At 47.6% G+C, this 23492-nt stretch overlaps 3 protein-coding genes and 1 pseudogene across 4 annotated transcripts in view; all 4 read left to right on the top strand.

The window, feature by feature from the left end:
• LOC116958166 (uncharacterized) overlaps positions 1–23492 on the top strand; it is a 128998-nt gene that overhangs the window by 24869 nt on the left and 80637 nt on the right. The gene's annotated exons all lie outside the window — the stretch shown is intronic.
• Positions 1–23492, top strand: part of LOC142907024 (uncharacterized) — a 183127-nt pseudogene that overhangs the window by 99365 nt on the left and 60270 nt on the right.
• Positions 1859–16463, top strand: LOC142907009 (uncharacterized). 2 transcript variants are annotated; one of them, XM_076055924.1, is made up of 3 exons: positions 1859–2899; positions 6129–6134; positions 13826–16463. In XM_076055924.1, exons 1-3 carry the CDS (start codon positions 2015–2017, stop codon positions 14744–14746), a joined length of 1812 nt encoding a protein of 603 aa, XP_075912039.1. In that variant the 5' UTR covers positions 1859–2014; the 3' UTR covers positions 14747–16463. The 2 variants fall into 2 exon arrangements, with proteins under 2 accessions (XP_075912039.1, XP_075912038.1); XM_076055923.1 differs by lacking the exons at positions 1859–2899; positions 6129–6134 and adding exons at positions 8995–9200; positions 10278–10345 and having other exon boundaries at positions 13237–16463.
• Positions 20569–23492, top strand: part of LOC142907017 (uncharacterized) — a 72311-nt gene continuing 69387 nt past the window's right edge. Inside the window, exon 1 of the mRNA XM_076055948.1 lies at positions 20569–20768. The gene's annotated coding sequence lies outside the window, so the exon portion shown is untranslated. The remainder of the gene's footprint in view (positions 20769–23492) is intronic.

The following is a 23492-nucleotide window of genomic DNA, read 5'->3' as shown; positions in this document are numbered from 1 at the left end:
AATGGCTTCATCGGCCAGGAGCGAAGCGCCACCTAAAATCTCCCGGCACGCTGTTAACAGCCCTATCTGTGCTGCCAAATACATCTTTCCCTGGATGTTCTTCCCTGTGTATGTATCTCTGCTACCATGTACTTCGTATCTGTTCACTCTGTCTATGCTGGTTTGTTCAACCCGGAGGATGAACACGAAATTTAGCTGTCTTCTGAAATTCGTGGTCTACCAGGAAAGTGTCTAACTGTGTTGTTGTCCTACTGGTTTTGCATCACGTAATTTTTCTTAGGTTTTGTTGAGTTCTCGTCTCTCATCTTCTTGTTGTATTTGCCTCCGTGCAGTTTAACGCTCTCTATGTGTTGCGTTGATGTCACCCTATGTGCTCCCTCGCTATTTGTTTTTAACACCTGATGATGATCGCTTGTGTTGCGTTCGAAACGTCGTGATTTATTTTAATATAATTTTATTATATTTCTACATACGGGACTTTACCGAAAAACCAATGGGTAATTTACGCAGTCACGAAAGCTTCAATTCTATATTCATTGCAGAGCGCTTAACTCAGGTGTGTTGCGGGTTGACGCCACAAACTTCATGCTCATACAAAATACAAAAGTCTATTTTTATACTTTTTTCATTGTGCACAGTATGGAACCTACCGACATGCCAAATTTCAAGCGTGTAATTTGTCGGGAAGTATGCTAAACATTTTGAACAGACACGCACACACACGTATCCACACATTTCCATTTTATATATAGGCTAGCTTTACTACCCGGCTTTGCCCGGGACTTTGATTCTTGTCTTGGATTAAAACACGGTCTTCGCGGAGTGTTGGGTGGGGGGGTGTGCGTGACGTCAGCAGGCACACTGCGTAACGCTGCCGCATAGGGTGACATCTCAGATATGACGGCTATTTTAATACTGTGTGCATTGTGTCCAGTCTGGAAGCTACCCACGTGCCAAATTTCAAGTTTGTGTTGCATGTCGGGAAGTATGCTGAACATTTCAAACAGACACACATTCACAAATTTCCCTTTTATAAACAGATAAATCAGCATTGTGCGACCCCCATTGCCACCGCGTGGCATATTATTACGTGCCAGGGACTCTATGAGAGGACAACAGTCCGTGTTCATAATTGGCAATAAGTAACGGCAAAGCTGTTACAAGCGACTCACAAAATTGTGCGCAGTTGCGTATACAGTACACGACTTCCCTGAAGGCAAACACCTTCAGCGAGCGCGATGTCTTTCACACGCGTCGAATAAAAAGCATAGGACAACTCCTTACTTAGTAACAACTCCTGACTAACAACTCCTTACTTCCTAACAACTACTTACTAATAACTCCTTACCAACAACTCCTTACCAACAACTCCTTACCAACAACTCCTTATCCTATCATTTTTCATTGCTGAAAGGGGCTACCCCCCCCCCCCCTACCTGATTATCCTGGCTCTACCTCTGAGTGTGTGAAAGGGTCAAGTTTTTATTTGCAGTAAAGTCTATTAACTCTATTGGGCACGGAGGTTATATTAAAATAGTAGTTTATTTTTGTTTTCATCTGCAACTCTTTGTAAGAATGTAGTCAGGAAGTTATCACAGCACACGTGCAGCTGAAGTCGGAACTATTCATCCCAGCATTCAATGACATCTGTGCCTGGCTTTCACACCTCTACGTTGCGATTGAACATTAATTTATGCATTTCTGCATAACACAAATAGTATTATTTTCAACACCCTTTGCTACGTCAGCTGAATTTAGCTTTCATAAATATTCCTTTTGAAGCAAGACATTCAAAATCATGTGCTCGGAGTTTTGGGTTAACATTTATTTTGAAGATACGAGGGCTTCCAGGCACGTTTATGACCATTTGCCCTCTCATTGTGTGCCATAACAGCCCGTGTGATGAATTTGGGACACGTTTTCACTATATCATGAATATATGAATAAGTATAGACGTGTAAGTCACGTGTGACTGTATAAATGGATTCCTCTGTGCATCGATACTGACGTGTAGATGGTGTGGATATTCTTTTTGTCTGTCTGCAGCTGTCGCTTCCTCTGCAGAATTGGTCTGATGGAGCAAAGGCACTCGGCGCAGCTCGGTGCAAAAAGGCAACAATGCGACCGGTGTGCATACAGCACGGATAGTACTGCACATTTCACGTGGCACCAGAGAACCCACACGGGAGAGAAACCCTTCAAGTGCAATGTGTGTGGGAAGGCGTTTGCACAGTCACCAAATCTTTATGTACACCAGAGAACACACACGGGAGAGAAACCCTTCAAGTGCAGTGTGTGTGGGAAGGCGTTTGCACTGTCACCACATCTTCATGTACACCAGAGAACACACACGGGAGAGAAACCCTTCAAGTGCAGTGTGTGTGGGAAGGCGTTTTCACAGTCACCAAGTCTTCATGTACACCAGAGAACACACACGGGAGAGAAACCCTTCAAGTGCAGTGTGTGTGGGAAGGCGTTTGCACGTTCACAAAATCTTCATGGACACCAGAGAACACACACGGGAGAGAAACCCTTCAAGTGCAGTGTGTGTGGGAAGGCGTTTTCACATTCATCACATCTTCATGTACACCAGAGAACACACACGGGAGAGAAACCCTTCAAGTGCAGTGTGTGTGGGAAGGCGTTTTCACAGTCACAAAATCTTCATCTACACCAGAGAGCACACACGGGTGAGAAACCCTTCAAGTGCAGTATGTGTGGGAAGGCGTTTTCACAGTCACCAAGTCTTCAAGTACACCTGAGAACACACACGGGAGAGAAACCCTTCAAGTGCAGTATGTGTGGGAAGGCGTTTTCACAGTCACCAAGTCTTCAAGTACACCTGAGAACACACACGGGAGAGAAACCCTTCAAGTGCAGTGTGTGTGGGAAGGCGTTTGCACAGTCATCACATCTTAATGTACACAAGAGAACACACGAGCATCAGAAGATCCACAAGGAGTGGAGTCTGAAATCAGCTTGTGAAAGTCAAAGTGCCGGAATGAGCCCATCCCTCATGAAACAAGAACCGGAAGAAAATCCCAGCTTGGACACTTTTAAAGGTATAGAGGTGAAATATGAAGAGGTGAAGGTGAAATGTGAAGAAGTGATGGTGAAGAGCGAAGAAGTGAGGGTAAAATGTGAAGATGAAGATTCAACTCCAAAATCAGACCTTCACATCGATGGAGGCAACGTGAAGCAGGAGGAGAATTCTGACTGTGAGGCAGAGCGAGGCAACTCCCAGCAGTTTGTGGAAGTGGAGGTGTGGGTGGACTTCCTCCGAGACAATACAAAGTCAAATGGAGACCTGGTAGATATGTAAGCTTGAGACGATGTCGCTCCAATAGATGCACCTTTGTCACAGGCCTTTAATGACAAGAATGTGAAGTTGAACACTCAATTCCTAGGTTCAACCTGCAGGGTCAGAGCGGCCAGTCTTTGTGGACCTGTGGGTTGCGTAGATCTCTAACCATGAGCGAGAGCCAATAAGCTTCCAAGCAATCACAAGGTTCTAATAATTCCATTTATATGGTGCTTGCTTAATCGCCTCTGGCAATTTGGAGTGTTGTGTTATATCTCGTCTCAAACACTCGAAGAGCACCCCCAAGTAGCAGCTGCCCCTGTGTGCTACAAGATGGTGGCCCTGCACCGGCCTGCATGTGGACAAGAGCCTGTCAGTAGAGGGCGATGGTTGATGTGGCATCTCAGTTGTGGAGTTTGTAGGTGTAGGGGTGTTATGGGAAAGAAACACTCGGTGTGGGAAGGTGAGGCACAACCACACCTTGGTGGCTACAACCACGTCCGCTATGGCTCCACCCTCAGTGGGTTATGGGTATAAAGGGCGGGGAGCCAGAGAGCTCGGGGCAGTGTGTTGGGGCCAAGACTGAAGAGCCAGTGAAGAAGGAAGGCCTGCTAGGATAGACCCTGGGACTCCTGTGACCGCTGTCCTTTTCAGGGCCGGCACAGCAAGCCAGTGGTGCGGCCCCAGAGCCAGAGTCCTTTTAAGGGCCGGTCTGGTTGGTGGGGTGCCGAGATCTGTGTCTGACCAGGGCCAGATCAGATAGCCTCCTCTAGCGCCTATAGCGGGAGGAATCGGGAGCCTAGGCTTTAGGCTAGATAGCCTGGTGTTATCCCTGAGTGTATACGGGTGAAGGGGCCACTGCCCCTTCCAGTGTGACCCCTTGTTCAATAAATAGTGCTGCCTCTACTCAACTGTCTCCGTGTCCTGGGAACCCACTACAGGAATGATTAGAATTGGCTCAATTTTGACCGAGACGCCAGCATGCAATGGCCAACTCGTTTTTGAATGGCGCAATAGTATGTTGTACATACACTGTTAAGCGTATCTTTTTTAAATAGCTTCTTGTTAGTGCAATGTAACCTGATGCAGTATATTTCAGTGCAGTAATTCAATTTTGTTAATATGCCTGTCAATAATTTAGAATGAATACTTGTCTGATTGTGTGCGTACATGTAACATTGTCTATAAATGTCAAACAGTGAATAAGTGATGTTAGGACAAAGTGTGTTTTAGAAGTAACCTGTACAGATAACTCAGGTGAGACTCCTTGTTCTTGTGATACAGGTCAAAGGGTATTTTCGTATTTTCAGGAAGCATCTCCCACTGGAGCAAATCATTGTCTTTGAAATAGGGAGCACACTCGGATCATTAATCAGTTACAAGGCATACCACTCAAAGGTTACACGTAAAGGAGATACATTCTCTACAACACGAATGATAATTTCGTATTACGTGTTGACGTTTATTTTGTCGAACTAGGACATGAAATGGTCCTTGCTGATTAACGTCTGGATGTTCACAACCAAGGGCTTGAAGCAAACCTGACTGCCTGCGGTGCCCCTCACAACCATTTAGGGCCTTGGGCCAGGAAAGTCACGGAAGAAATTGCACACGAACGACGTCTCCACGCAAGCACCTGAAGCTCCGTTTTGAAGTTTGAAAATGAAACAACTTTGAATTGTGTTATGTTTTGAATTGGATAATTGCATTTCTTCATTAAAAGCTTCTTCATTGAAAACCATATTTCGTCTTCTTGGTTCTTTCCGTAAAGTCACGTAGGATGGAAACAAAGTAATAAAACAATAACATTCTCACGACGTTTCGGCCACAACACAAGTAGCCTTCATCAGGTGAAGAAACAGGTCTGTCCAGAGGACAGCGCTTGAGTGAACGCTGCCAAGCAAAGACCGCGTCTTTATTAAAGGTGTGTGGGCGGAGTTAATTAGCATGTTACCCAGCCCCCACCTCCTCAGGAGCGGAGGAGGGTGGTGGCTGGGCACAGGAAAACACCAAAGCAGAGCAACCAAGGTGCGTTGCTCTGTCCTGTGCTGCACCATAACCATGTTATAAACTAGACTAATATACAATGCAATATTATACCTTCCAATTTTTAAGCTACATGGCATAATATCATATCAGAAAAATTCCACCTTTGAATTATGCAATGTGTTACTTTACGCTATATTTCACTATATTTCATGTGAAGTGTCTCTAGTCGTTAAGTGGATGGCCTTGCCGGGGGTTCGGGTCGATGCGGACTTTCACCTGGTTGGGATCGCGGGATCGAGACGAGGCGACACAGAGCTGCTGGCCGTGCGAGAAGACCGCCGTCTGCAGATCGATTCCAACGTGATCGAACGTCTGTCCCTGCGCCTCCGTCGTTCATGCAGGGGGCGCGTAGAGGTCTGCAGCGCCCCCTGCATGAAAACGACGGAACGTGCAGCGTGAGTCACGTGAAGTTGTGCGTAAGCGCCATAACAAGGCGCTGTCAGCTGACCTGCCACCACGTTCACGGGTCAGCAGGGGGCAGCCGAGAGAGAGAGAGCGAGGTGTGTAGGGGTCGACCAAAGTAACCCCCCCCCCCCCGTGACCGAAGACTCACACCCCTGACCCCCCACCTGTCCCTAAGGCCCCTTAAGATAAGACCTTCCAGAAGCTTCTGGGAGGGGGGGGGGAGGTCAGAAGTGGAGGGGTGACCCCGACCTGGGGATAAAAGGCCGGCCCTCTGGACGGGCCGAGGCAGTGTTCACCAACTCAAGCCTGAAGACATCCGAAGACCTGAAGACTGGACCAGCACCCGGGAACCCTCAACCGAGGCTCTTTTTAGAGCTGGGTTGTAGCGGACCAGAGGTGAGCTCCCGTACCCGGGCTGGGACGGGTCGTCCAGTCTTCCCTTAACGCCGGGCTAAGGGATCCCGTGGGTAGCAGAGCCCGGATTGTGCAGGCTGCGGTAGAAGGGAGGCTGTCGCTTCCGGAGGCTATCGGGTGGAAGGGGCCATACCCCTGTCGTGTTACAGCAGTGTGTAGAGCCGGGTTCGAAAGAGTTGTTATAATAAACGCGTTGCCACAACCAGACGTCTCCGTGTGATTAGTTAAGGACACAACACTTGTATAACAGAGAATAGCCAGTGGGTTTTCAAAGTACCTTCGTCTTACAGAAATCAATTTCGCGGGAGCCCACCGCATTAAAACGATGCTCAGCTGAACAGGGCGAGCCACGTTGGGGGGTAAGGGGGGGGGTCACCTTATCTTTGTCACGTGCCGTAGCTCACGTGACTTCTGCCGCGACAATGTCTGGATGTTTTCGCCTGAGGACGACCGCTGGTGTTGCGATCGAAACGTCGCGATTTATTTTTTTCGTTTATTTCTACCTGCGTGAATTTACCGAAAGAACCAAAGGATATGAAAGACGTCTTGTCTGCTGAGCTTGTTCATATCCGTGTACATCGATGTCCCACATTGCTTACACGGACACACCACACACAATGAAATAAATAGAAACTAGAACGACATAATTCTGGGGATGGGCAAAGATTGAGGAATCTCTTTCAATGGAGCGAGTTAAGTTTGTGCTCGATTCAACATCTCTCTGTCCGTCTGTGTCTCTGTTCCCCTCTGTGTCTCTCTCTCACTGACTGTGTCTCTGTCGTCTCTATATCTTTGTTTCTGTCTTCCTCTTGTCTGTGTCTGTCCACCTCTCTCTCTTGTCAGTCTCTGTGTGTGTCTCTATCAGCGTCTTTCCAACTGTATTCAACTACCGACAGTAGCAACATGCGCCCGTTCAACTTTCACGGGCCCACGACTGCACGCGACTCAAAATTGCTCCGAGTCTGTGTGTATCTGGAACTTCTTTCTCACCGTACGTAGCCAACCATGCTAATCTGTGGGTCTCTCTGTGTGTGAGTCTCTGTGTGTATCTGGAACTTCTTTCGCACCGTACGTAGCCGAACCTGCACAGGAGGAGCGGCTGGTATCTGTGGAGTTGTTGGCTGGGTACCATCTGTCGGCGGGAGCGAAAGACGATGAAGCTCCCAAGCATTTCACTACGTTACCAACATCATATTTGCACGCATAAGTCGCTTGCCTATTTGTGTGTTTCTTATCGAATCTCATCTCAAACAATCGAAGGACGCCTCCCCCTAAGTGGCAGCTGCCCCTGTGTGGCACAAGGTGGCCCTGCACCGGCTTGCACGTGGACATGAGTCTGTCGGTAGGGGGCGATCATTGACGCGCCGTCTCCGTTGTGTAGTTTCTGGATAATGTTTGGAATTGCCACAATTTTGACCATGACACCGACATGCAATGACCTGTGCGTCGTGAATGACACAACGCTATGTTTTTACATCTGCCGTGAAGCAGACTGCGCATATTGTGGTGCATGTTACTGGGGTTGCCAGGTGTGCCTGTCGGATTTGAACCTTGAACCTCTGCAATAAATAGAGAATGCGCTACCATATTCTTGGTTCTTTTGGTAAAGTCACGTAGATAGAAAACAAAAATAAAGAAAAAACGCGTTTTTGTATTATTTAAATTGTCATTATTTTATTTTTCTTTAATTGTAACATGTTTTTTAATTTACGCGACTTTACCGAAAGAACCCAAGAATTTTAATTCCTGCCAGTCACGAAAGTTTTAAGTCAAAATAGAATGCACCACCAACTCGGCTCGCGTCAATCTGCGTGGAGGCGTGGGGGGGCCTGAGAGAGTTTCTCACCGACGCAGAACTTCCATGCAGAGGGCTCCACGCAGCTTCGTGCGGAGCGACAGGCCAGGTAGCTCCCACACAGCGTGGCGCAGCTGATTAACATTTATATTCTTGGTTCTTTCGGTAATGTCACGTAGATAGAAAATAACAAAAAAAAATTAAAATATTAAATTGATGAAAAGTTACCATTTGTCGACTGAGATGACCGTGCCCACCACAGTGTACACACACACACAGTGTACACACACAGTGTTCACACACACACACACAGTGTACACACAGTGCACACAGTGCACACACAGTGTACACACAGTGTAAACACACACAGTGTACACACAGTGTACACAAACACACACAGTGTATACAAACAGTATACACACAGTGTACACAAACACACAGTATACACACACATAGTGTGCACACTCACAGTGTACACAAACACACAGTGTGTACACACACACAGTGTACGCACACACATACACACAGTGTACATACACACCTAAGGGGTCTCTGTTCAAGGGAGGGAACAATAGAAAATGAATCTAAATCAACTTAAACTCCAACTCCTCTCTGTGACGTCACCACTCAGCATAACCTCATCGGCGTGAAACGCCAGGGGGAGGTCTACCTCGCTCGTGACGTCATGTCACCAAGGTGTTCACCCCACCCCGTCCAAGGCGCCCTTGAACGTGACGTCACCTCTGCCTGGGTCGCTGCCGTTTTCTGTTCAATTAGAATCCATATTTGGGCAAGGCCACGCCCAGTGACTGGCGGTTTAATTAACATAATTATTTCGTGAAAGCCGTCGCGACGGGTTGAGCACCCACGCCCCATCCCTCTTCATATGGGCCGGGCTCATTAACATAATCTATTCATAATCTTAGTTTTTTCGGTAAAGTCACGTTGAAGAGAAACAACAAAATAATAAAATATATACAAAACAATAAAAAATTATATATATTTTATTATTTTGTTGTTTCTCTTCAACGTGACTTTACCGAAAAAACTAAGAATATGAATTACTGCAGTCACGAAAGCTTTAAATCAAAATATAATCTATTCACGTACGGAGCCGCTCATTGTGGTAGGGGAGTGTTATCGTTCCCCACAAGTGATGTCATGTCACCTCCTGCTGCTGCGTGACGTCACGAGATTATAGGAAGCTGCTGCTCCGCCCTTACACTGAAATCCGAGGTGAGAAATTCTCATCGCGGTTGTTGTTGTGGTTGTTGTGGTGGTGGTTGTTGTGGTTGTTGTGGTGGTGGTTGTTGTTTACCGAGGTAGAGCCTCGCATGGAAGCAATGTCCAGGTTGGAACTTTCCAGCGCGGGGCCTAGCCTGATCGCGGGGCCTAGTCTGATCGCGGGGCCTAGCCTGATCGCGGGGCCTAGCCTGATCGCGGGGCCTAGACTGATCGCGGGGCCTAGCTTGATCGCGGGGCCTAGCCTGATCGCGGGGCCTAGCCTGATCGCGGGACCTAGCCTGATCGCGGGGCCTAGCCTGATAGCGGGGCCTAGCTTGATCGCGGGGCCTAGCTTGATCGCGGGTCCTAGTCTGATCGCCGGGCCTAGACTGATCGCGGGGCCTAGCTTGATCGCGGGGCCTAGCCTGATAGCGGGGCCTAGCCTGATCGCGGGACCTAGCCTGATCGCGGGGCCTAGCCTGATAGCGGGGCCTAGCTTGATCGCGGGGCCTAGCTTGATCGCGGGGCCTAGTCTGATCGCGGGGCCTAGCCTGATCGCGGGGCCTAGCCTGATCGATGGGCCTAGCCTGATAGCGGGGCCTAGCCTGATAGCGGGGCCTAGCCTGATCGCGAGGCCTAGCCTGATCGCGTTTAAGTTTAATTTGTCTTCATGCGGCTCGCCACTTTGTCACGTTGTTTTAGTTGTAAATATTCACGCGTCTTCTTTGGTTATTTCGGTAAAGTCACGTAGAATGAGAATAAAATAATAAATTGATAAAATAAAATAACACAATCATATTCTCACGACGTTTCGGCCACAACACAAGCGGCCTTCATCATGTGAAGGGACGAGACTGTCTGGTAGGACAGCCCTGGACAATCTCGTCCCTTCACCTGATGAAGGCCGCTTGTGTTGTGGCCGAAACGTCGTGAGAATATTATTGTGCTATTTTATTTTATCAATTTATTTTATTCTCATTCTACGTGACTTTACGGAAAGAACCAAAGAAGATGAATCCTTGCAGACACGAAAGCTTTAAATCGAAATATTCACGCGGTTTATTTATTTATTTTTATTTTTTACACCAGGCCAAGCCCGCTTGAGCTGCTGTGCCGCTTTTGTTTTCAGAAGCGACCTGCCCACAACACAACACAAGGTGAGGCTCCTCAACAGCGTGGCGGTGTTCACTCTGGATGTGTGGCGGTGTTCACTCTGGACGCGTGGCGGTGTTCAATCTGGACGCGTGGCGGTGTTCACTCTGGACGCGTGGCGGTGTTCACTCTACTTGGTGGAGTGAGGAAACATGAATTCTGTGCAGGTGAAGGTGGCCAGGCGTGGGTCTGGACACACCACCACCTGTGAACCGTGCCAGTGTGTGACAGTGGTGGAGCCAGTGGGGGTGGGGTGGGCACGTGCCCCCCAACGATCCGATCGAAATCCCTAATTTCGATAGGATCATTGGGGTTTATTAGTAACTAGCTTCACTACCCGGCTTCGCCCGGGACTTGGATTCTTGTCTTGGATAAATTTCATATTCCCTTATATTTCACTGAAAAACCCTTAAAAATGTTGATGCTTGCGAGAAAGAAAAAAGGCGAAACAAATCAAGTTACCTAAATCGGATGTTTTCACTCAAGTCAATTTAACCTTAATCCACTTCTACGCAAGGTCGATTTTGGCCACTCGGGAAGGGAATAATGACGTGGCGAGCTGAAAATAGTCGCGTTCACTTAGAAATTCCAAACGGCATAAGCTGTGAAAATTTCACGACGCCACAGCTCAGCGTTGGAGAGGTTTTTTGCTGCTTCACACAAACAAACAGATGTAATGTTCTGCTTCATATTTAAGATAGCAGTTCTACCCGTTCTTCGCACGGAGGATATGTATTGAAACTCCGAGAAACCAATGGCTTCATCGGCCAGGAGCGAAGCGCCACCTAAAATCTCCCGGCACGCTGTTAACAGCCCTATCTGTGCTGCCAAATACATCTTTCCCTGGATGTTCTTCCCTGTGTATGTATCTCTGCTACCTTGTACCTCGTATCTGTTCACTCTGTGTATGCTGGTGTGTTCAACCCGGAGGATGAACACGACATTTAGCAGTCTTCTGAAATTCGTGGTCTACCAGGAAAGTGTCTAACTGTGTTGTTGTCCTACTGGTTTTGCATCACGTAATTTTTCTTAGGTTTTGTTGAGTTCTCATCTCTCATCTTCTTGTTGTATTTGCCTCCGTGCAGTTTAACGCTCTCTATGTGTTGCGTTGATGTCATCTCATGTGCTCCCTCACTATTTGTTTTTTACACCTGATGATGATCGCTTGTGTTGCGTTCGAAACGTCGTCATTTATTTCTATATAATTTTATTATATTTCTACATACGGGACTTTACCGAAAATACCAATGAGTAATTTATGCAGTCACGAAAGCTTCAATTCTATATTCATTGCAGAGCGCTTAACTCAGGTGTGTTGCGGGTTGACGCCACAAACTTCATGGGCATACAAAATACAAAAGTCTATTTTTATACTTTTTTCATTGTGCCCTGTATGGAACCTACCCACATGACAAATTTCAAGTGTGTAATTTGTCGGCAAGTATGCTTAACATTTCGAACAGACACGCACACACACGTATCCACACATTTCCATTTTATATATAGACTAGCTTTACTACCCGGCTTTGCCCGGGACTTTGATTCTTGTCTTGGATTAAAACACGGCCTTCGCGGAGTGTTGGTGGGGCGGTATGCGTGACGTCAGCAGGCACACTGCGTAACGCTGCCGCATAGGGTGACATCTCAGATATGACGGCTATTTTAATACTTTGTGCATTGTGTCCAGTCTGGAAGCTACCCACGTGCCAAATTTCAAGTTTGTGTTGCATGTCGGGAAGTATGCTGAACATTTCAAACAGACACACATTCACAAATTTCCCTTTTATAATTAAAGATGAATCAGCATTGTGCGACCCCCCCCCCCACTGCCACCGCGTGACATATTATTACGTGCCAGGGACTCTATGAGAGGACAACAGTCCGTGTTCATAATTGGCAATAAGTAACGGCAAAGCTGTTACAAGCGACTCACAGAATTGTGCGCAGTTGCGTATACAGTACACGACTTCCCTGAAGGCAAACACCTTCAGCGAGCGCGATGCCTTTCACACGCGTCGAATTAAAAGCATAGGACAACTCCTTAGTAACAACTCCTGACTAACAACTCCTTACTTACTAACAACTCCTGACTAACAACTCCTTACTTACTAACAACTCCTGACTAACAACTCCTTACGTCCTAACAACTCCTTACTAATAACTCCTTACCAACAACTCCTTACTAACAACTCCTTGCTTACTAATATCTCCTTACTAACAACTCCTTACTTACTAACAACTCCTATAATTTTTCATTGCTGAAAGGGGCTACCCCCCCCCCCTACCTGAATATCCTGGCTCTACCTCTGAGTGTGTGACAGGGTCAAGTTTGTATTTGCAGTAAAGTCTATTAACTCTATTGAGTGCGGAGATTATATCAAAACGGTAGTTTATTTTTGTTTTCCTCTGCAACTCTTTGTAAGAATGTAGTCAGGAAGTTATCACAGCACACGTGCAGCTGAAGACGGAACTGTTCATCCCAGCATTCAAGGACATCTGTGCCTGGCTTTCACACCTCTACGTTGCGATTGAACATCAATTTATGCATTTCTGCATAACACAAATAGTATTATTTTCAACACCCTTTGCTACGTCCGCTGAATTTAGCTTTCATAAATATTCCTTTTGAAGCCAGACAGCCGAAATTATGTGCTCGGAGTTTTGGGTTAACATTCATTTTGAAGATACGAGGACTTCCAGGCACGTTTTTGACCATTTGTCCTCTCATTGTGTGCCATAACAGCCCGTTTGATTAATTTGGGACACGTTTTCACTATATCATGAATATATGAATAAGTATAGACGTGTAAGTCACGTGTGACTGTATAAATGTATTCCTCTGTGCATCAATACTGACGTGTAGATGGTGTGGATATTCTCTTTTTTCTGTCTGCAGCTGTCGCTTCCTCTGCAGAATTGTTCTGATGGAGCAAAGGCACTCGGGGCAGCTCGGTGCAAAAAGGCAACAATGCGACCGGTGTGCATACAGCACGGATCGTCCTGCACATTTGACACGGCACCAGAGAACCCACACGGGAGAGAAACCCTTCAAGTGCAGTGTGTGTGGGAAGGCGTTTTCAGATTCATATCCTCTTGTAGCACTCCAGAGAACAGACACAGAGAAACACTTCAAGTGCAGTGTGTGTGGGAAGGTGTTTTCACAGTCACGACATCTTCATGTACACCAGAGAACACACACGGGAGAGAAACCCTTCAAGTGCAGTGTGTGTGGGAAGGCGTTTTCACATTCACCAAATCTTCATGTACACCAGAGACCACACACGAGAGAGACACCCTTCAAGTGCAGTGTGTGTGGGAAGGCGTTTGCACAGTCACCAAATCTTCATGTACACCAGAGAACACACACGGGAGAGAAACCCTTCAAGTGCAGTGTGTGTGGGAAGCCGTTTTCACAGTCACCAAGTCTTCATGCACACCGAGAGAAACCCTTCAAGTGCAGTGTGTGTGGGAAGGCGTTTGCACAGTCACCAAATCTTCATGTACACCAGAGAACACACACGGGAGAGAAACCCTTCAAGTGCAGTGTGTGTGGGAAGGCGTTTTCACATTCACCTAGTCTTCATCTACACCAGAGAACTCACACGGGAGATAAACCCTTCAAGTGCAGTGTGTGTGGGAAGGCGTTTTCACAGTCACCACATCTTCTTGTACACCAGAGAACACACACGGGAGAGAAACCCTTCCAGTGCAGTGTGTGTGGGAAGGCGTTTGCACAGTCAACAAATCTTCAAGTACACCAGAGAACACACACGGGAGAGAAACCCTTCAAGTGCAGTATGTGTGGGAAGGCGTTTTCACAGTCACCAAGTCTTCAAGTACACCTGAGAACACACACGGGAGAGAAACCCTTCAAGTGCAGTGTGTGTGGGAAGGCGTTTTCAAAGTCACCACATCTTCATGTACACCAGAGAACACACACGGGAGAGAAACCCTTCAAGTGCAGTGTGTGTGGGAAGGCGTTTGCACAGTCATCACATCTTAATGTACACAAGAGAACACACGAGCATCAGAAGATCCACAAGGAGTGGAGTCTGAAATCAGCTTGTGAAAGTCAAAGTGCCGCAATGAGCCCATCCCTCATGAAACAAGAACCGGAAGAAAATCCCAGCTTGGACACTTTTAAAGGTATCGAGGTGAAATATGAAGAGGTGAAGGTGAAATGTGAAGAAGTGATGGTGAAGAGCGAAGAAGTGAGGGTAAAATGTGAAGATGAAGATTCAACTCCAAAATCGGACCTTCACATCGATGGAGGCAACGTGAAGCAGGAGGAGAATTCTGACTGTGAGGCAGAGCGAGGCAACTCCCAGCAGTTTGTGGAAGTGGAGGTGTGGGTGGACTTCCTCCGAGACATTACAAAGTCAAATGGAGACCCGGTAGATATGTAAGCTTGAGACGATGTCGCTCCAATAGATGCACCTTTGTCACAGGCCTTTAATGACAAGAATGAGAAGTTGAACACTCAATTCCTAGGTTCAACCTGCAGGGTAAGAGAGGCCAGTCTTTGTGGACCTGTGGGTTGCGTAGATCTATAGTCATGAGCAAATGCCAATAAGCCCCCAAGCATTCACAAGGTTCTAATAATTCCATTTACACGGTGCTTGCTTAATCGCCTCTGGCAATTCGGAGTTTTGTGTTATTTCTCGTCTCAAACACACGAGCACCCCCATGTAGCAGCTGCCCCTGTGTGCTACAAGATGGTGGCCCTGCACCGGCCTGCATGTGGACAAGAGCCTGTCAGTAGGGGGCGATGGTTGATGTGGCATCTCAGTTGTGGAGTTTGTAGGTGTAGGGGTGTTATGGGAAAGAAACACTCGGTGTGGGAAGGTGAGGCACAACCACACCTTGGTGGCTACAACCACGTCCGCTATGGCTCCACCCTCAGTGGGTTATGGGTATAAAGGGCGGGGAGCCAGAGAGCTCGGGGCAGTGTGTTGGGGCCAAGACTGAAGAGCCAGTGAAGAAGGAAGGCCTGCTAGGATAGACCCTGGGACTCCTGTGACCGCTGTCCTTTTCAGGGCCGGCACAGCAAGCCAGTGGTGCGGCCCCAGAGCCAGAGTCCTTTTAAGGGCCGGTCTGGTTGGTGGGGTGCCGAGATCTGTGTCTGACCAGGGCCAGATCAGATAGCCTCCTCTAGCGCCTATAGCGGGAGGAATCGGGAGCCTAGGCTTTAGGCTAGATAGCCTGGTGTTATCCCTGAGTGTATACGGGTGAAGGGGCCACTGCCCCTTCCAGTGTGACCCCTTGTTCAATAAATAGTGCTGCCTCTACTCAACTGTCTCCGTGTCCTGGGAACCCACTACAGGAATGATTAGAATTGGCTCAATTTTGACCGAGACGCCAGCATGCAATGGCCAACTCGTTTTTGAATGGCGCAATAGTATGTTGTACATACACTGTTAAGCGTATCTTTTTTAAATAGCTTCTTGTTAGTGCAATGTAACCTGATGCAGTATATTTCACTGCAGTAATTCAATTTTGTTAATATGCCTGTCAATAATTTAGAATGAATACTTGTCTGATTGTGTGCGTACATGTAACATTGTCTATAAATGTCAAACAGTGAATAAGTGATGTTAGGACAAAGTGTGTTTTAGAAGTAACCTGTACAGATAACTCAGGTGAGACTCCTTGTTCTTGTGATACAGGTCAAAGGGTATTTTCGTATTTTCAGGAAGCATCTCCCACTGGAGCAAATCATTGTCTTTGAAATAGGGAGCACACTCGGATCATTAATCAGTTACAAGGCATACCACTCAAAGGTTACACGTAAAGGAGATACATTCTCTACAACACGAATGATAATTTCGTATTACGTGTTGACGTTTATTTTGTCGAACTAGGACATGAAATGGTCCTTGCTGATTAACGTCTGGATGTTCACAACCAAGGGCTTGAAGCAAACCTGACTGCCTGCGGTGCCCCTCACAACCATTTAGGGCCTTGGGCCAGGAAAGTCACGGAAGAAATTGCACACGAACGACGTCTCCACGCAAGCACCTGAAGCTCCGTTTTGAAGTTTGAAAATGAAACAACTTTGAATTGTGTTATGTTTTGAATTGGATAATTGCATTTCTTCATTAAAAGCTTCTTCATTGAAAACCATATTTCGTCTTCTTGGTTCTTTCCGTAAAGTCACGTAGGATGGAAACAAAGTAATAAAACAATAACATTCTCACGACGTTTCGGCCACAACACAAGTAGCCTTCATCAGGTGAAGAAACAGGTCTGTCCAGAGGACAGCGCTTGAGTGAACGCTGCCAAGCAAAGACCGCGTCTTTATTAAAGGTGTGTGGGCGGAGTTAATTAGCATGTTACCCAGCCCCCACCTCCTCAGGAGCGGAGGAGGGTGGCGGCTGGGCACAGGAAAACACCAAAGCAGAGCAACCAAGGTGCGTTGCTCTGTCCTGTGCTGCACCATAACCATGTTATAAACTAGACTAATATACAATGCAATATTATACCTTCCAATTTTTAAGCTACATGGCATAATATCATATCAGAAAAATTCCACCTTTGAATTATGCAATGCGTTACTTTACGCTATATTTCACTATATTTCATGTGAAGTGTCTCTAGTCGTTAAGTGGATGGCCTTGCCGGGGGTTCGGGTCGATGCGGACTTTCACCTGGTTGGGATCGCGGGATCGAGACGAGGCGACACAGAGCTGCTGGCCGTGCGAGAAGACCGCCGTCTGCAGATCGATTCCAACGTGATCGAACGTCTGTCCCTGCGCCTCCGTCGTTCATGCAGGGGGCGCGTAGAGGTCTGCAGCGCCCCCTGCATGAAAACGACGGAACGTGCAGCGTGAGTCACGTGAAGTTGTGCGTAAGCGCCATAACAAGGCGCTGTCAGCTGACCTGCCACCACGTTCACGGGTCAGCAGGGGGCAGCCGAGAGAGAGAGAGCGAGGTGTGTAGGGGTCGACCAAAGTAACCCCCCCCCCCCCGTGACCGAAGACTCACACCCCTGACCCCCCACCTGTCCCTAAGGCCCCTTAAGATAAGACCTTCCAGAAGCTTCTGGGAGGGGGGGGGGAGGTCAGAAGTGGAGGGGTGACCCCGACCTGGGGATAAAAGGCCGGCCCTCTGGACGGGCCGAGGCAGTGTTCACCAACTCAAGCCTGAAGACATCCGAAGACCTGAAGACTGGACCAGCACCCGGGAACCCTCAACCGAGGCTCTTTTTAGAGCTGGGTTGTAGCGGACCAGAGGTGAGCTCCCGTACCCGGGCTGGGACGGGTCGTCCAGTCTTCCCTTAACGCCGGGCTAAGGGATCCCGTGGGTAGCAGAGCCCGGATTGTGCAGGCTGCGGTAGAAGGGAGGCTGTCGCTTCCGGAGGCTATCGGGTGGAAGGGGCCATACCCCTGTCGTGTTACAGCAGTGTGTAGAGCCGGGTTCGAAAGAGTTGTTATAATAAACGCGTTGCCACAACCAGACGTCTCCGTGTGATTAGTTAAGGACACAACACTTGTATAACAGAGAATAGCCAGTGGGTTTTCAAAGTACCTTCGTCTTACAGAAATCAATTTCGCGGGAGCCCACCGCATTAAAACGATGCTCAGCTGAACAGGGCGAGCCACGTTGGGGGGTAAGGGGGGGGGTCACCTTATCTTTGTCACGTGCCGTAGCTCACGTGACTTCTGCCGCGACAATGTCTGGATGTTTTCGCCTGAGGACGACCGCTGGTGTTGCGATCGAAACGTCGCGATTTATTTTTTTCGTTTATTTCTACCTGCGTGAATTTACCGAAAGAACCAAAGGATATGAAAGACGTCTTGTCTGCTGAACTTGTTCATATCCGTGTACATCGATGTCCCACATTGCTTACACGGACACACCACACACAATGAAATAAATAGAAACTAGAACGACATAATTCTGGGGATGGGCAAAGATTGAGGAATCTCTTTCAATGGAGCGAGTTAAGTTTGTGCTCGATTCAACATCTCTCTGTCCGTCTGTGTCTCTGTTCCCCTCTGTGTCTCTCTCTCACTGACTGTGTCTCTGTCGTCTCTATATCTTTGTTTCTGTCTTCCTCTTGTCTGTGTCTGTCCACCTCTCTCTCTTGTCAGTCTCTGTGTGTGTCTCTATCAGCGTCTTTCCAACTGTATTCAACTACCGACAGTAGCAACATGCGCCCGTTCAACTTTCACGGGCCCACGACTGCACGCGACTCAAAATTGCTCCGAGTCTGTGTGTATCTGGAACTTCTTTCTCACCGTACGTAGCCAACCATGCTAATCTGTGGGTCTCTCTGTGTGTGAGTCTCTGTGTGTATCTGGAACTTCTTTCGCACCGTACGTAGCCGAACCTGCACAGGAGGAGCGGCTGGTATCTGTGGAGTTGTTGGCTGGGTACCATCTGTCGGCGGGAGCGAAAGACGATGAAGCTCCCAAGCATTTCACTACGTTACCAACATCATATTTGCACGCATAAGTCGCTTGCCTAATTGTGTCTTTCTTATCGAATCTCATCTCAAACAATCGAAGGACGCCTCCCCCTAAGTGGCAGCTGCCCCTGTGTGGCACAAGGTGGCCCTGCACCGGCTTGCACGTGGACATGAGTCTGTCGGTAGGGGGCGATCATTGACGCGCCGTCTCCGTTGTGTAGTTTCTGGATAATGTTTGGAATTGCCACAATTTTGACCATGACACCGACATGCAATGACCTGTGCGTCGTGAATGACACAACGCTATGTTTTTACATCTGCCGTGAAGCAGACTGCGCATATTGTGGTGCATGTTACTGGGGTTGCCAGGTGTGCCTGTCGGATTTGAACCTTGAACCTCTGCAATAAATAGAGAATGCGCTACCATATTCTTGGTTCTTTTGGTAAAGTCACGTAGATAGAAAACAAAAATAAAGAAAAAACGCGTTTTTGTATTATTTAAATTGTCATTATTTTATTTTTCTTTAATTGTAACATGTTTTTTAATTTACGCGACTTTACCGAAAGAACCCAAGAATTTTAATTCCTGCCAGTCACGAAAGTTTTAAGTCAAAATAGAATGCACCACCAACTCGGCTCGCGTCAATCTGCGTGGAGGCGTGGGGGGGCCTGAGAGAGTTTCTCACCGGCGCAGAACTTCCATGCAGAGGGCTCCACGCAGCTTCGTGCGGAGCGACAGGCCAGGTAGCTCCCACACAGCGTGGCGCAGCTGATTAACATTTATATTCTTGGTTCTTTCGGTAATGTCACGTAGATAGAAAATAACAAAAAAATTAAAATATTAAATTGATGAAAAGTTACCATTTGTCGACTGAGATGACCGTGCCCACCACAGTGTACACACACACATAGTGTACACACACACATAGTGTACACACACACATAGTGTACACACACACATAGTGTACACACACACATAGTGTACACACACACATAGTGTACACACACACATAGTGTACACACACACATAGTGTACACACACACATAGTGTACACACACACACAGTGTACACACACAGTGTACACACACACACAGTGTACACACAGTGCACACAGTGCACACACAGTGTACACACAGTGTAAACACACACAGTGTACACACAGTGTACACAAACACACACAGTGTATACAAACAGTATACACACAGTGTACACAAACACACAGTATACACACACATAGTGTGCACACTCACAGTGTACACAAACACACAGTGTGTACACACACACAGTGTACGCACACACATACACACAGTGTACATACACACCTAAGGGGTCTCTGTTCAAGGGAGGGAACAATAGAAAATGAATCTAAATCAACTTAAACTCCAACTCCTCTCTGTGACGTCACCACTCAGCATAACCTCATCGGCGTGAAACGCCAGGGGGAGGTCTACCTCGCTCGTGACGTCATGTCACCAAGGTGTTCACCCCACCCCGTCCAAGGCGCCCTTGAACGTGACGTCACCTCTGCCTGGGTCGCTGCCGTTTTCTGTTCAATTAGAATCCATATTTGGGCAAGGCCACGCCCAGTGACTGGCGGTTTCATTAACATAATTATTTCGTGAAAGCCGTCGCGACGGGTTGAGCACCCACGCCCCATCCCTCTTCATATGGGCCGGGCTCATTAACATAATCTATTCATAATCTTAGTTTTTTCGGTAAAGTCACGTTGAAGAGAAACAACAAAATAATAAAATATATACAAAACAATAAAAAATTATATATATTTTATTATTTTGTTGTTTCTCTTCAACGTGACTTTACCGAAAAAACTAAGAATATGAATTACTGCAGTCACGAAAGCTTTAAATCAAAATATAATCTATTCACGTACGGAGCCGCTCATTGTGGTAGGGGAGTGTTATCGTTCCCCACAAGTGATGTCATGTCACCTCCTGCTGCTGCGTGACGTCACGAGATTATAGGAAGCTGCTGCTCCGCCCTTACACTGAAATCCGAGGTGAGAAATTCTCATCGCGGTTGTTGTTGTGGTTGTTGTGGTGGTGGTTGTTGTGGTTGTTGTGGTGGTGGTTGTTGTTTACCGAGGTAGAGCCTCGCATGGAAGCAATGTCCAGGTTGGAACTTTCCAGCGCGGGGCCTAGCCTGATCGCGGGGCCTAGTCTGATCGCGGGGCCTAGCCTGATCGCGGGGCCTAGCCTGATCGCGGGGCCTAGACTGATCGCGGGGCCTAGCTTGATCGCGGGGCCTAGCCTGATAGCGGGTCCTAGTCTGATCGCGGGGCCTAGCTTGATCGCGGGGCCTAGCTTGATCGCGGGGCCTAGCCTGATCGCGGGGCCTAGCCTGATAGCGGGGCCTAGCTTGATCGCGGGGCCTAGCTTGATCGCGGGTCCTAGTCTGATCGCCGGGCCTAGACTGATCGCGGGGCCTAGCTTGATCGCGGGGCCTAGCCTGATAGCGGGGCCTAGCCTGATCGCGGGACCTAGCCTGATCGCGGGGCCTAGCCTGATAGCGGGGCCTAGCTTGATCGCGGGGCCTAGCTTGATCGCGGGGCCTAGTCTGATCGCGGGGCCTAGCCTGATCGCGGGGCCTAGCCTGATCGATGGGCCTAGCCTGATAGCGGGGCCTAGCCTGATAGCGGGGCCTAGCCTGATCGCGAGGCCTAGCCTGATCGCGTTTAAGTTTAATTTGTCTTCATGCGGCTCGCCACTTTGTCACGTTGTTTTAGTTGTAAATATTCACGCGTCTTCTTTGGTTATTTCGGTAAAGTCACGTAGAATGAGAATAAAATTATAAATTGATAAAATAAAATAACACAATCATATTCTCACGACGTTTCGGCCACAACACAAGCGGCCTTCATCATGTGAAGGGACGAGACTGTCTGGTAGGACAGCCCTGGACAATCTCGTCCCTTCACCTGATGAAGGCCGCTTGTGTTGTGGCCGAAACGTCGTGAGAATATTATTGTGCTATTTTATTTTATCAATTTATTTTATTCTCATTCTACGTGACTTTACGGAAAGAACCAAAGAAGATGAATCCTTGCAGACACGAAAGCTTTAAATCGAAATATTCACGCGGTTTATTTATTTATTTTTATTTTTTACACCAGGCCAAGCCCGCTTGAGCTGCTGTGCCGCTTTTGTTTTCAGAAGCGACCTGCCCACAACACAACACAAGGTGAGGCTCCTCAACAGCGTGGCGGTGTTCACTCTGGACGCGTGGCGGTGTTCACTCTGGACGCGTGGCGGTGTTCACTCTGGACGCGTGGCGGTGTTCACTCTGGACGCGTGGCGGTGTTCACTCTAGACGCGTGGCGGTGTTCACTCTGGACGCGTGGCGGTGTTCACTCTGGACGCGTGGCGGTGTTCAATCTGGACGCGTGGCGGTGTTCACTCTGGACGCGTGGCGGTGTTCACTCTACTTGGTGGAGTGAGGAAGCATGAATTCTGTGCAGGTGAAGGTGGCCAGGCGTGGGTCTGGACACACCACCACCTTTTGAACCATGCCAGTGCGTGACAGTGGTGGAGCCAGTGGGGGTGGGGTAGGCACGTGCCCCCCAACGATCCGATCGAAATCCCTAATTTCGATAGGATCATTGGGGTTTATTAGTAACAAGCTTCACTACCCGGCTTCGCCCGGGACTTGGATTCTTGTCTTGGATACATTTCATATCCCTTATATTTCACTGAAAAACCCTTAAAAATGTTGATGCTTGTGAGAAAGAAAAAAGGCGAAACAAATCAAGTTACCTAAATCGGATGTTTTCACTCGAGGAAATTTTACCTTAATCCACTTCTACGCAAGGTCGATTTTGGCCACTCGGGAAGGGAATAATGACGTGGCGAGCTGAAAATAGTCGCGTTCACTTAGAAATTCCAAACGGCATAAGCTGTGAAAATATCACGACGCCAGAGCTCAGCGTTGGGAGAGGTTTTTGCTGCTTCACACAAACAAACAGATGTAATGTTCTGCTTCATATTTAAGATAGCAGTTCTACCCGTTCTTCGCACGGAGGATATGTATTGAAACTCCGAGAAACCAATGGCTTCATCGGCCAGGAGCGAAGCGCCACCTAAAATCTCCCGGCACGCTGTTAACAGCCCTATCTGTGCTGCCAAATACATCTTTCCCTGGATGTTCTTCCCTGTGTATGTATCTCTGCTACCATGTACTTCGTATCTGTTCACTCTGTCTATGCTGGTTTGTTCAACCCGGAGGATGAACACGAAATTTAGCAGTTTTCTGAAATTCTTGGTCTACCAGGCAAGTGTCTAACTGTGTTGTTGTCCTACTGGTTTTGCATCACGTAATTTTTCTTAGGTTTGTTGAGTTCTCGTCTCTCATCTTCTTGTTGTATTTGCCTCCGTGCAGTTTAACGCTCTCTATGTGTTGCGTTGATGTCACCCTATGTGCTCCCTCGCTATTTGTTTTTAACACCTGATGATGATCGCTTGTGTTGCGTTCGAAACGTCGTGATTTATTTTAACGTAATTTTATTATATTTCTACATACGTGACTTTACCGAAAAAACCAATGAGTAATTTATGCAATCACGAAAGCTTCAATTCTATATTCATTGCAGAGCGTTTAACTCAGGTGTGTTGCGGGTTGACGCCACAAACTTCATGGTCATACAAAATACAAATGTCTATTTTTATACTTTTTTCATTGTGCACGGTATGGAACCTCTACCCACATGCCAAATTTCAGGTGTGTAGTA

The sequence above is a fragment of the Petromyzon marinus genome, chromosome 73 (genome assembly GCF_048934315.1).
Source record: "Petromyzon marinus isolate PM22_M1 ecotype Great Lakes invasive population chromosome 73, UKy_Petmar_22M1.pri1.0, whole genome shotgun sequence".
NCBI classification, from domain to species: domain Eukaryota; kingdom Metazoa; phylum Chordata; class Hyperoartia; order Petromyzontiformes; family Petromyzontidae; genus Petromyzon; species Petromyzon marinus.
The sequence above is the reverse complement of the archived record's forward strand: the minus strand, read 5'-3'. Positions and strand labels throughout refer to the sequence as shown.

Bases quoted from the DNA above. Each gene is read 5' to 3' on its own strand.
- LOC142907009 (XM_076055924.1), top strand. From the start codon at position 2,015: ATGGTGTGGATATTCTTTTTGTCTGTCTGCAGCTGTCGCTTCCTCTGC.